The sequence below is a fragment of the Heterodontus francisci genome, chromosome 6 (genome assembly GCF_036365525.1).
Source record: "Heterodontus francisci isolate sHetFra1 chromosome 6, sHetFra1.hap1, whole genome shotgun sequence".
NCBI classification, from domain to species: domain Eukaryota; kingdom Metazoa; phylum Chordata; class Chondrichthyes; order Heterodontiformes; family Heterodontidae; genus Heterodontus; species Heterodontus francisci.
In genome coordinates, this window is record NC_090376.1 from 121,153,473 (window position 1) to 121,167,180 (window position 13,708).

The window sequence follows — 13,708 nt, forward strand, 5'->3', positions numbered from 1 at the left end:
ATCATCCTCAGTTCTGAAGTTTTCAACTGACCCTCAGCTTCAACAGGATTTTAGGGGAGAAAGTTCTAGGTTTCCACTAGCCTTTGTGTGAAGAAGTGCTTCCTGACATCACCCCTGAACGGCCTGGTTCTAATTTTTAGATTCTGTCCCCTTATTCTGGACTCCCCCCACCAGAGGAAATAGTTTCTCTCTATCTACCCTATCAAAACCTTTAATGAGAAAAGAACAGGCACTGTAGCACATATCATTAGAACATTAACAGTGCTTTGTATTTAGGGCACATCTCAAAAACAATTTCATAATTCAGCTGAAGACTTAATGATTATGACAAGATCACTTCAGTGTTACGCTTACAAAATGGTCACAAGTCCTAGAAGTCTTTCTGATAAACCCAATCACTGCTGATGGACTTCCCTTTCTGTCTCTAATTGATGTAGAGTTTTGTTGATTGGAAACACATATCTTTCATTCAGCTTACAGCGCCCTCTCCTTTCTGACACGAGGTCAAGGTTCACATTCGCATCAGATTATCAAACTGGCAACTCATTAGGCTGCGGTCTGCCCTGGACCAGAATGAATTTGCTGCAAGGAGAAAAAGAATAAATAAACCCTTTCGATTTACTCCACAGAGCTTGGCGTTTTAGGAGCTTTTGAATGTCACATAGCATTGCCACGTTTTTCAGACTTTCAGACATCTTCGACTGATGATTAATTGTGAGTGATGGGAAATAAGGCCAGCTGCTTGCCAAGGCCTGCAACATTACTATAATGGAAAGAAGCTGCCAATTTTCCAGGTTTACTGGCACGTCTTCCCTGTGCAATTAAGGAAAGTTATAAATGATATGGAAATCATCAAGGCCCATTTATTTTCACAGAGTGGTTCCTCTCTAGAGACTTCGATCTTAAAACTTTGGGGACAACACAATATGTAGGCAAACTGATTCAAACTCTTTAGCTTGTGTAAGTTCATTCTGAGGGTTGCCTGGTGTAAGAACATAGTGTGAGATGGTCCAAGAAGATGCTAAAGTCCATTCTTTAAGACATCTGCTACATTTTCCAGGGAGGAGCTGCCAAATGCCCTTTAATTATTCCCATGAATACACCCTCCTACAGAACAAGTTGCCAAAGTCACACTTGGGCAAATGTTGTTAGCAGAAAGCACTGGATGCAAAACTAGCAACAACAAAAAATGAACAGTCCACTTAAAGGCTTTGTATTTTGGCGCATAGGTTTACAATGCATTACGCTGACATGCAACTAACAAAATGGCAGGGAAAGGAGTTCCACGAACTTCAGACAATCTCCCAAAGTAATAATAAAAAATGAATATTGATACAGGCTATTTTTGGCCACATTGACATTATTACTGCCACTTTACTGCGCACAGATGCCAGGAAAAGTTATAAACTAAAGAGACAAAGCGTGACCATCCATGGCATGGAATACCACGATTTTGGTTCTGATCCTTTAGTAATGTGAAATGAGGATAATACATTTAGTGGATGTGGCGTACAGTAACAGCTGTGGTTTTCCCACATGAGGAAGAGCGTGCTAGCATGGGCTGTGATCGGTTTTGAACAGATGGAAAAATACATTAGTGTCCCCCCTCCCAACAAGCATTTACTATGTATCTGTTTGAGAAAAATTACAATGCCATTTAATATTCATAAGGGGCGGTTACAAAATTGATTTCTTTTTTAAATTGTACTCTTTCAGCAGTAGTTTTGTTTTAATTAAGCTAAAAATGAAACGGAAAGCAAGAGGTTTAGATCCGATTTCTTTTTTTTTTTGCAGCTCCTCCAGAAATGAAAGGACTGCATTGGAAATGGTGCCAGTGACATATGGCTTTCCATGGTGCTAAACATTCATACAAGAGACAGGTTCATCAGTCATTTGTGTATCTGGATTTAAAAATTACCTCCTGATGGATGGTATTTAGAGTTTACCTGCTGCTTAACATTACCAAAGAAACACAGGTTTTTAAACCCACATGACATTAGAAACTGCAGAGCACGAAATACTTTTGCTTGCATGCCCATATCATGCATGCCAGGTAATATGCAGTAATAAATAAGCTTATGAAACTCTCAGCTAAAATCCACAGTCGGGGTCAGATCTACACAGGCCAATTAATGCAGAGCATCTGTTGTACAGAGCAGTACAACACTACAGAACTTTGGTTGTTTAAAAAAAAAAGTGTTTCTTTCAAAAAGCAAATTATACCAATGAAGTAGAAAGCCCCATAACTTCCTGCAGATTTTTTATTAAGTATAAAGTCCATCAGAGAAGGTTTGGTAATGTCACATCTCCCCTTTGTTCTGTCATGCCCTGTATTTGTCTGCCAAATGTGACAGAAGGCACAAAGAGGGTCATAGAGGTTCAATTACGATATCACCCTCTGTTCTAGCATAGCACAACACAAACAAGGGGATCAGCACAAAAATTATTTTACTTCAAGGAATCAGATCCTTTCAACCATTTCCAGAAATTTCTTAAGTCAGGGATGTGAGTAAGGTTTAAAATGCCAGTAGTTTTCCCGCGGGGTGGGGGAAACGTATACTTAAACTGAGACTGGACTTCTACCTATATTAATTATTGCAACTTAACTTTTATTCTGAGTTTTTGAAAGCCTGATCAGGAAAGAAAGTGACAAATTGCAATTAAAAATACATTTTTATGTCAGAGGATCAGTCTCTTGCCTATTCTGGTCCATAGCTTAATTTGTTTGCACAAGTTTACAGGTCTTCTTTGCTTGTATCTTTTAATTTGTTGCCAAACATTTTCCTCTTCCTTCAAGCAGTTTTCATTTGATTATTTTGTACTTCTCCCTTATTGTTAAATATTTTTATCCCAATGGACTTTGTTCAATTTCCTTAACTGTTCCCCTTCTCTATTTTCTTTCTTTGCCTACCATTATGGCCCCTTTAATAGGCCCCTATTTGGTCACTTTTGGAAAAAAAAAGTTTTCTACTTTTACTTTCTCTAGGTTGAGGTGCAGAAGGAAGTAAGCAACATCTTGCATTTATATAGCAACTTCAATGTGGTAAAACATCCCAAGGCACTTCACAGGAACCATTTTCAAACAAACTTTGACACGGACCGCATGAAGAGATTATAGTAGGTCACCAAAAACTTGGATCAAAGAGGTAGGTTTTGAGGACTGTCTTAAAGGAGGAGAGAGACGTGGAGAGGTTTACGAAAAGAATTACAGAGCTTGGGCCTTAAGCAGCTGAAAGCACAGCCACCAATAGTGAAGAGATGAAAATTGGGGGTGTGATGAAAACTGGGGATGTGCAAGAGACCAGAATTGGAGGAGTGCAGAGATTTCAAAGGCTTTGGGGTTGGAGGAGGTAAGAGAGATAGGGAGGGCTGAGGCTACAGAGGAGTTTGAAATCAAGGTCTTGTAAACAATGGTAAGAAGAAACAATTTATCATTAAAACATGCAAGTTATAAATCCTTGTGACTCTAATTTGATAAAGCAGATCATTTCCTGTTCAAAATTAGAGTTTATAACTGGCGGTACCAAGACACTGATCAAACATAGAGCTGTTCACAGTGGAAGCCAGGGAATCTTGCTACAATAACAGGCTTGTGAATTTATGCTTTTTTTTTTACAAACGTGATATTTGATAGTTTCTAAATATTGCATGGAGGATCAGTTTGAACCTCACTTCATCGAACTAGAGGTCAGATAAGGTGAAAATGGACAGGGCAAGTGGAGGTGCAAAACAGGCTGACTGTCATGTGCACCCATTATGGGCCCTGCTTGATATTCAGGTCCATTGGGGTCGCCAATTCTTGTCTCTAGTTGGACGTATTCCTGTATGATCGCCTGCTGCCCCTCCCCCACACCCCCACCATTGGTCACCTGATGCATCCATCATCGCAGCACCCCGCCTCCCACAGCCAATCGGAGAGCAAACAGACTCTTCATTACCTGATTAACAGCCTCTTTTTGCCATGTCCAATATTTTTTATAACTAGTCAATAAAAGTGTTAAAAAGAAAGTTTAAAAAAAAGCAATTTTTTATTGCTCGTACGATTTTTCTCCTGAGTTTGCTCCAGTATCCTGGAGATCCCTGGGTAATCCTGAAGGGTTGGCAGCTCCAGATTCCGCTGGCCATATGAGAATTGAATATCAGGTATGTCACATAATGGACAAGCACAATTCCATCTGTTTTGTACCCAGCCTCCCACCTCCAGTTCAATTTTACTGTCCTATCTACCATAAACTTTGATGTGGCCTGGGTTGCAGTTCCATTATTTCGCAATCTGGTTTATTTCAGGTACCCACAAAGAGCATTAAGTAGACTGATTCAGACCAGAAATCAATACAAAGGACACAGAGGGAAGCTGCCTCACTACACAAGCAGTAGCAAGACTAAGAAACTCAGTCTGATAATCATGCCATTTTCATATTGCTCAGAATAACACAGAGAATCTCAGTGTAGATTTCACAGTTGTGCTGTAAAGGAGTGCAGTATTTAATTCTACTCATTCTGAATGTGTTCTAAAATCGCCTCTTTCTGGCCAGTGACCAACAAATGATCTGGACCTTCCTCTGCAATCTGAACTCTGACCTGTTTTGGAGAGTTTTCAGTTGCCAATGATCCAAATGTAAGATAATTGACTGAAACATGGCTATATGCGGAATATCAGTGTATTTTAATGAATTGGAAAAGGTTTAAATTCCCAATCCCTCAACTATATTTGAATGAGCAGAGACAGATTTAACCCCTTCACTAATAAAATCCCTCCACGGCCTCGCTCCTCCCTATCTCTGTAACTTCCTGCAGCCCTACAACCCTCTAAGATCTTTGTTCTAACTCTTCTCTCTTGAGCATTCCCAATTTTTAATCCCTTCACCACTGACAGCTGTGTCTTCAGCTGCCTGGGCCCTAAGCTCTGGGATTCCCTCCCTAAACCTCTCTCTCTCCTCCTTTAAGATGCTCTTTAAAACCTACCTCTTTGACCAAGCTTTTGGCCATATGTCATAATATATCCTTAGGTGGCTCGGTGTTAAATTTTGTTTGCTAATAGCTCCTGTGAAGCGCCTTGAGACCTTTTACTACATTAAAGGGACTATATAAATACAATAAAAACAAGAAATGCTGGAAATACTCAACAGGTCTGGCAGCATCTGTGGAGAGAGAAGCAGAGTTAACGTTTCAGGTCAGTGACCCTTCTTCAGAACTGGCAGAGGCTAGAAATGTAATAGGCTTTAAGCAAGTAAAGCCGGAGTGGGGCAAGAGATAACAAAAGAGGTGTTGATAGGACAAGGTCACAGAGAATAACTGACCAGAAGGTCATGGAGCAAAGACAAACAGTATGTTAATGGTGTGGTGAAAGACAAAGCGTTAGTACAGAGAGGGTGTTAATTGACAGAAAACTGAATAGTCTGGCCCCAAGCACAAACATGAAAAAAAGAGGGTAGGCACAGTAGAAGCAAACTAAACAAACTAAAATAAAATAAACACACAAACAAGCAAAAAGAACTAAAAATAAAAAGGGGGGCCCGTCATGTACTGAAATTACTGAACTCAGTGTTCAGTCCGGCAGGCTGTAGTGTGCCTAATCGGTAAATGAGATGCTGTTCCTCGAGCTTAGTTCCAGTGAACATCAACACAAGCTCGAGGAACAGCATCTCATTGACCGATTAGGCACACTACAGCCTGCCAGACTGAACACTGGGTTCAATCGTTTCAGAGCGTGGTGGGCCCCCTTCTTATTTTTAGTCCTTTTTTCTTTTTTATGTGTTTATTTTATTTTAGTTTGTTTCCACTTTGCCCACTGTTTTTTATCATGTTTGTGCTTGGGGCCAGGCTGTTCAATTTTCTGTCAATTAACACCCTCTCTGTACTAATGCTTTGTCTTTCAGCACACCGTTAACATACCGTTTGCCTTTGTTCCATGACCTTCTGGTCAGTTATTCTCTGTGACCTTGTCCTATCAACACCTTCTCGTTTGTTATCTCTTGCCCCACCCCCGCTTTACTTGCTTATAACCTTTCACATTTCTAATATTTGCCAGTTCTGAAGAAGGGTCACTGACCTGAAATGTTAACTCTGCTTCTCTCTCCAGAGATGCTGCCAGACCTACTGAGTATTTCCAGCATTTCTTGTTTTTATTTCAAATTTCCAGCATCTGCAGTATTTTGCTTCCATATCAATGCAAGTTTTGTTGTATATAGGTCTGAATTAAAATCAATTTACTAAATATGTTAAACTGGGTTTCCTCGGAATGATTAACATAGCTTCCATTTATTTCACACAATTATGGTGCAGAACTATGAGTCAGATCATATCTATTTTCCAAATGGATATAACTTTATTCTAACGATCAGAAAGAATGCTAGGTCTACTGACTGAAACACAATAGGCATGAATTCGGATTGTGGGCAAGAAGCAATAAGCACCCATTTAGCAGATCTATCAAAAAAAAATTGCATTTATATAGCACCTTTCAGACATCCCAAAATGCTTTAGAGCCAATGAAATACCTTTGAAGTGTAATCGCTGTTGTAATGTGGGAAACATGGCAGCAAGATTTCAGAAACAGTAATGTGATAAGGAACAGAAAATCTGTTTATTTTGTGATATTGGTTGAGGAATAAATATCGGCCAGGACACTAGGGAGAACTCCCCTGTCCCTCTTCAAAATAATGCCGTGATCGTTTAAGTCCACCTGAGAGGGCAGACAGAGCCTCGGTTTAACATTGCATCTGAAAGACGGCACCTCTGACAGTGTAGCACTCCATCAGTAGTGCATTGGAGTGTCAGCCTAGATTTTGTTCTCAAGTTCTGGAGGGGGGACTTGAACCCACAACCTTTTGACTCAGACACTGAGCCACAGCTGACCCCAACAATAACATCAAATCGGCTCAGAATTTGCTGAAAAATAATGGTTAGCGTGTAAAAAAAACCAAACATTTGTGGCGAGGAAGAGATTTCCCCATGAGTTCCGAATCACCACAGGTTATTGGATGATTTGCTCTGCTCCGTCGTTAGCCTGTTGAAAACGGCAGCTCGTCCTCAACCTCCCCGTGAGTTTCAAGAAGTTGCTGTATTTGTGCTGTAAAGACAGATTAAACTCGCCGCAGAAAGTTGGTCCCCATCCTTTACCAAGATCCCAGATGCTGTGCTGCTGGCCTGCTCTTCCAGTAATTTGAAGGTGTAAATGAAATGGGAGCTGAAGGGTGAGGAATAAAATCAAACTCACGCTGCTCACTGTGAGATGCCCCGCTCCACCAAATTCTGGGCCTTTCTACTTGACAAGTCCAAGTACAAAGCTTCTTTCCAACCCCTTCAAATTCTACTTGCAAGTCAGCCAGCAAGAGCAAATATGTGCTTTACTCCTGCCTCTAACGGTCTTAACCACGCTTTAGAGTTACAGATCTGTGATTTTTTTTTTAAAGAAAGAAACCCATTGGAAAATATTGAAACAGTAAAGACAGATCCAACATTGCTGACTTGTGTCATAAGTTTTGATTCATAGAATTGCTTCAAGTTGTTTCTGGCTGAGGCGGCGATGACCTCATTCCTTTGTTAATGGTAATCAGGGTTAGAGCTGTCTCCTAGATTGCCTAATGTGTCCCAGACTACAACAGTGACAATACCTACAAAAGTATTTAAGTGGCTGTAAAGAGCTTTGGGGCATCCTGAGGTGGTGAAAGGTGCTATAGAAATGCAAGTTTCTTTTTCTCAAGGGGGTCGGAGAGAGATTTTTCAGATTTACTCCCCCAATTGGGGTGAATTTTTATCTGGCTTCTCGATTCTCCCAAGATATTACAGGCTGGGTGGAACACAGTCTCTTTTATGTCCATCGATTTTCTAATTACTAGAATAGCCATTAGAAAACATTCTTCTATTTAGAACTAGATGACCCAGTTAGATTTTTTTAAATATTCATTCGCAGGATGTGAGCGTCACTGGCCAGGCCAGCAGTTATTGCCCATCTCTAATCGCCCTTGAGAAGGTGGTGGTGAGCTGCCTTCTTGAACTGCTGCAGTCCATGTGGTGCAGGTACACCCACGGTGCTATTAGGAAGGGAGTTCCAGGTTTTTGAGCCACGACAGAGAAGGAACGGAGATATATTTCTAAGTCAAGATGGGGTGTGACTTGGAGGGGAACTTGCAGGTGGCCATGTTCCCCTGTGTCTGCTGCCCGTTAGAAGTCGCGTGTTTGGAAGGTGCTGTTGATAGGATGTACGGAAGTTTTCTTTTTCTCAATAGTGTGATTGACCTGTGGAACAGCTTTCAGAGGTGGTAGTGAGCGCTTGCAGGCCTTCAAAAAGGTGTTTGATGCATTTTTGGAAAGCCAAGAGGAGGAGGATAAGATTTTGGGTCAGGTTAGGGACTTCTGTGGCTTGTCTAATTTCTTCTGAGAGGAATATTTGACAAACTTTTCCTGAATTAGCAACCAGTCTGTTTCTCTTGTGTCTATTCCAGAAGGTGGGAGAGGGAGGATAGAGCAGCAAAGGTAGGGACATGGGGTGAATGGGGAAAGTGCAAATGGGCCAAGCAGCATTTGGTCATCCCAAGTACATATTAATGCTATCAAAATAGTCTTTCTGAGATTTTTGTTGAGCTTTCTTAAGTCCATTTGAAGGGAAAAAAGCTTTTCTCAGACTTTAAATAAGTATATGAGAATACAGGAACAGAAAGAGGACATTCAGCAGAATAAATATAGGGCCAGATCTTGCTGGAACAATAATGTTGCGTTAACGGCGTACATCATTATTAATGCGTAAACTGTCCAACAACTTCAGGGGATGAGAAGATATGGTAAAACATCTGACTCTCCAGATCTTGCTGCTAGCTTCACACAAATGGCATCACCCCCTTAATCTCCTCGTTACTTTTAAGAACTTGCTAGATTTGCACATTAATTGCCCAATAAACCCACCACAGCAAGTTAGGGCTGGTAATTAACAGTGTAAGAACATTTTTAATGTGACATTTATTAATGCAATGGCAATCAATCTCTGACCCAGAATGGAAACAATTTAAACTGTGGTATCTTAATCCTTCCTGTGGGTAGTAATTGTTGTTACAGATTTTATAAATGACAAATCTTTAATTTTTTACATTTTATTCTTACTTTTCCTTTATCTCGTCTCTCTCTCCCTTAATTTAATCTTTCTTTCACTCTCTTTTCCTCTACCTGAGTTGACTCTAATTCACCCAATTTCCACCTCCATTGTTCCTCTGTTTCTTTCTCAATTCTTAAATCTCATTGGTTAAGGAGATAGACTGTTGGTCCCATCGTTCACTGAGGTCCCAGATGTCCGGTTGCCTCTTGCCATACCTTTATCAGCTCATACTCCTCGCAAGCTAGAGGGCAAATTTTTTTTGAGCTGAAGGGTGAGGGAAAAGTGTAACTAATGCAAGATAGAAACCTAGAAAAATAGGTGCAGGAGTAGGCCACTTGATCCTTCGAGCCTGCATCGCCATTCAATACGATCATGGCTGATCATCCAAACTCAGTACCCTGTTCCCGATTTCTCCCGATATCCCTTGATCCCTTTAGCCCTAAGAAGTATATCTAATTCTTTCTTGAATATATTTAATGATTTGGCCTCAACTTCTTTCCGTGGTAGAGAATTCCACAGGTTCACCACCCTCTGGGTCAAGAAATCTCTCCTCATCTCAGTCCTAAATGGCTTACCCCTTATCCTTAGGCTGTGACCCCAGGTCCTGGGCTCCCCTGCATTCGGGAACATACTTCCTGCATCTAGTCTGTCCAGTCCCGTTAGAATTTTGTAGGTTTCTATGAGATCCCCTCTCATTCTTCTAAACTCTAACCAATACAAGTCTAATCGACCCAATCCCTCTTCATACGTCAGTCCTGCCATCCCAGGAATCAGTCTGGTGAACCTTCGCTGCACTCCCTCCATAGCAAGAACATCCTTCCTCAGATAAGGAGACCAAAACTGCACACAATACTCCAGATGTGGTCTTACCAAGGCCTTGTACAATTACAGCAAGACATCCTTGCTCCTGTACTCGAATCCTCTCACTATGAAGACCAACATACCATTTGCCTTCTTAACTGCCTGCTGCACCTGCATGCTTTCTTTCAGCGACTGGTGCACAAGGACATCCAGGTCTCGTTGCACCTCCCCCTTTCCCAATCTATCGCCGTTCAGATAATAATCTGCCTTTCTGTTTTTGCCACCAAAGTGGCTAACCTCACATTTATCCACATTATATTGCATCTGCCATGTATTTGCCCACCCACTCAACCTGTCCAAATCACACTGGAGCTTCTCTGCATCCTCCTCACAGCTCACACTCCCACCCAGCTTTGTGTCATCTGCAAACCTGGATATATTACATTTAGTTCCCTCAACTATATTATTAATATACTCCAGCAAGACCTGGGCCAATGTCTTTAGAAGGAAGCAACTTGAGGGTTTGAGTGGCTTTTTCTTGCTTCACGCTTTCTTACTTTGCAGTGGTTCAAACCATTTTCCAAATGAAAGTGTTAAGCAGTATGAAAACCATCACGTTTCATGTTAGTTGAGGTAGTTAGTTCACCCATACTCCTTCACATGAATTAGACTTGCTCCATTTTCATCACAGCTAATGACACAGGAACAAACTGAAGGTCATTGACCTGAAATTGTCTCTCTCTCCAGAGATGCTGCCAGATCTGCTGAGCATTTTCTGTTTTTTTTCCTTCAGATTTCCAGCATCTGCAGTTTTGGCGTTTGTAGCTCATGATATAGACTGGTTTCACTTGTGCTAAGGAGCATGGGTAAGCTCTGCTTCCATTACAATGAAATTCCTAATCTGCAGTGGTGATGGAAGAGACGCTGATTATATTCCAAATTATATTCCAGATTTAGAAAACACAGGTAAAGAGCGGTAACAACATTCTGAGATGGTCTGGCCCAATTTAACTACTCCCTGCACCACAATGCAGGACAAGCGCACAACACATAAGCATTTGAACAGAAAATAGTGCGGCTGAATGCGGTTTTATTAGTGTGTGCTGCCTTGCACAATCATTTAGTTCAGACAATAAGATATGCTTTCTGCGATACACTCCCAGCTTATAAATATATAGGAAATTTAAATAAATATTATGTAGCCACAGACTACAGCAGGAAAACTAAACAAATTCCAGCAGGACCTGGGAACCATAAAGTTGTTTCCTAACAAAGTGATCACGATTAAAACAACAACATTTATAATAGTGAAATTAATGTGCAGAAACATCCTGACCCAACACACTGTCAGTTTTTTGTTAGACAATGGTATTAAGGATTGTGGATTCAAGGCTGAAAGATAATTAGATGACGGAATAGGTTTGAAGGGCTGAATGGCCTACTCCTGTTATCATGTTCCTAGATGTGATTGTTCCAGTGGAATGCTATATGTATGGCTATTACGCATTCAATTTAACTGAAGCAAGTCCATTATTTAAAGCAGGTTGGTTTACTACAGTGTCATATTTCCTGCCTTCTGCCCTGGAGACTTTTCACATGACCATTCAGCTTTTTTTAAAAAAAAGAAATATTCAACTATACTACACTGAAATGCCTTACCAAATGGAAAGACTCCCTCCCTTCCCCCGCCCCCATCCCCACAAACGCCTACTCACTTCCCAAAGAAAATGATAAAATGCAAGAAGACAGAACATTTATTATAGAGTAGCAGCCCCCTATTCACCCAGAGCTAAGCAGCTGTACAGTGTGAAATAGGTTCCTCTGATGGACAAGCACAATGAGTAATCGGAGATAGTTGTCCCCACCACTTACTTTAATGCAGATAGCTGGCACTGACTTGAGGCTCAATCGTAATTCAAGAGGTTGATGCTAAAAAGGAAGGAATTAACTAAATCCTTTTCAACATCACCAGTGTGTTTTTGTAATTAAAGCTGCGTAATTAACACGGGCAATAAGCGCAGGTCACGACAGCACAGATTATGTTCACTGCTCAAAGCTTCCAGCAAAAAAAAACAGCTGCAGGAAGAAGAGGAGCACATCCTTTATCAACTTGGCCTCACTCCCAGCCTAGTCCTTGTGGAATGCTAAATTTTGCTTCACACATCTTGTGTTCTTCTGCTCACCTCACTTTGCACACAAAAGGTATCCCAGAGATTTCGCCGTTTCCTCAAAATTGAAGTTAAATTGGGTTGTGTACTAAGGGAACTACAAATCATGCAAATAGCATTTTCCTTGTCAAAGCATTCACAGGCGTTAATGTTCTTCCAGTTATGTTTGTGCAACAGAGATAGGCACTGTGACCAATCCAACATTTTATTTTAGCCTCAGTTCTTGTACATTTGTCCCTAATACAAAGGAGATTTTTTTTAACTTCACTCCACTGTAGGTTTTCTGTCTAAGGTTCAGTTCTAATCACTGTTTTATAATTAGACAATGTTGCATTTTCGAAACTGCTTTGCTCTACACCCACACAAAAGTTAAGTTTACATTAACTTTTTGCCATAAGATCCTACTGCAAATATTAAATTTCACTTAAGAACCACACAAAATAATTACTTCCTCAGATAATTGCTGTGCTCATAATTGCCAGTGTAAATTCTTTACAACAACAGTCTACAAAGAAAATCCTGTTAATCGTGCTTCCAAAACAACACACAATCTGTCATAACTGAATGCTGAGTGGAACTTGAATGCTACTGAATTGTCAAAACTATAGAACCACCACATTCAGGCAACTGGCCAGTGTGTACATAACATTGGATGTCAGCCATGATACCTGTATTTCTGATTTCATATTTCACCTCAAGCCTGTAGTAACTCTATGCAGCTTTAAAGTCCACTTCTTAAACCCAAAGCCTTCTCAAAGCATTGTACTCTTGTATAACACTAAATGCGCTGTTCAAATGTTGTAATTTTGGTCTTGCTGCATTGCCCTCTTGGACAAGGTCAGGTTGGTGCAGTGACATTCCCAGGAAGAGACAGATTCATAATGTGGTAGTCAGGCACTGATTAAAGTATAGAAGCTCCCTTTAAAAAAACAGGTCGAGCTTTTAAAGTTTAAAAAATATGCTGGTGGCTCACTGTAGCAGAATTGTAAGGCTGATTGTCTTGTCAGCTCTTTTCATTCGTTTTAAAATAAGTCTGGAGAGTCTTATGGGCGGCTTTCTCCACACGTGTCCAAATAGCCATGTATGGAGCTCTGCTCAGCCCCACATCACAACATGAGCGAGCAGTGAAAACACAACACCATTGCTTTGGAAATACAGGCTGGTACTGCATCACCTGGTGCAGCTTGAAAAGTGGCATTAATGCATTCCCTTTCATCTCTTCCTCTTATTTCACAGGCAAGGTTATTTGCTGGGATTGTAATTTGGTGTTTCATCACCCCCACCCTCTCACCCCCTACACCAGACTTTTATTCACCCTCAGTTAATCCAAACAATTCGGGTATTACGACAGCAGCATTTTCTCAGCAATCATTACGCAAAATAAAAGTGCTCAATTAAACTATGCGGCCTTTAGCTAGGCAGCAAAAGAGAAAAGGGAATTATTGTTGGAGTCTGTAGTTTTTGTCCCCAGAGCTGGATAGGGTTGAAGGCCTGGCTGTAATATACTGCGGACATCAGTTCAAATTCTATAAACAGTCTTGCTAATAATACACTTCCGCCTCTTGTAAGCTTTGCAGCTAAATTCCTCCTTTGGCCTTCGGTATAATGGTGGCAGTATGGAACAGCTGCATCGGTCCTGTTTGAACAA

At 40.8% G+C, this 13,708-nt stretch overlaps 1 protein-coding gene across 4 annotated transcripts in view; it reads right to left on the reverse strand.

Annotated features, from left to right (window-relative positions):
• pcca (propionyl-CoA carboxylase subunit alpha) overlaps positions 1 to 13,708 on the reverse strand; it is a 374,025-nt gene that overhangs the window by 8,083 nt on the left and 352,234 nt on the right. The window contains exon 23 of one of the 4 annotated variants that reach the window (XM_068034215.1): positions 430 to 582. The exons of the other annotated variants lie outside the window; for them this stretch is intronic. Coding sequence (XP_067890316.1) covers positions 547 to 582 — 36 coding nt within the window. The 3' untranslated portion in view covers positions 430 to 546. Of the gene's footprint in view, positions 1 to 429; positions 583 to 13,708 lie in introns of those variants that run through there. 4 annotated transcript variants of the gene reach the window in all.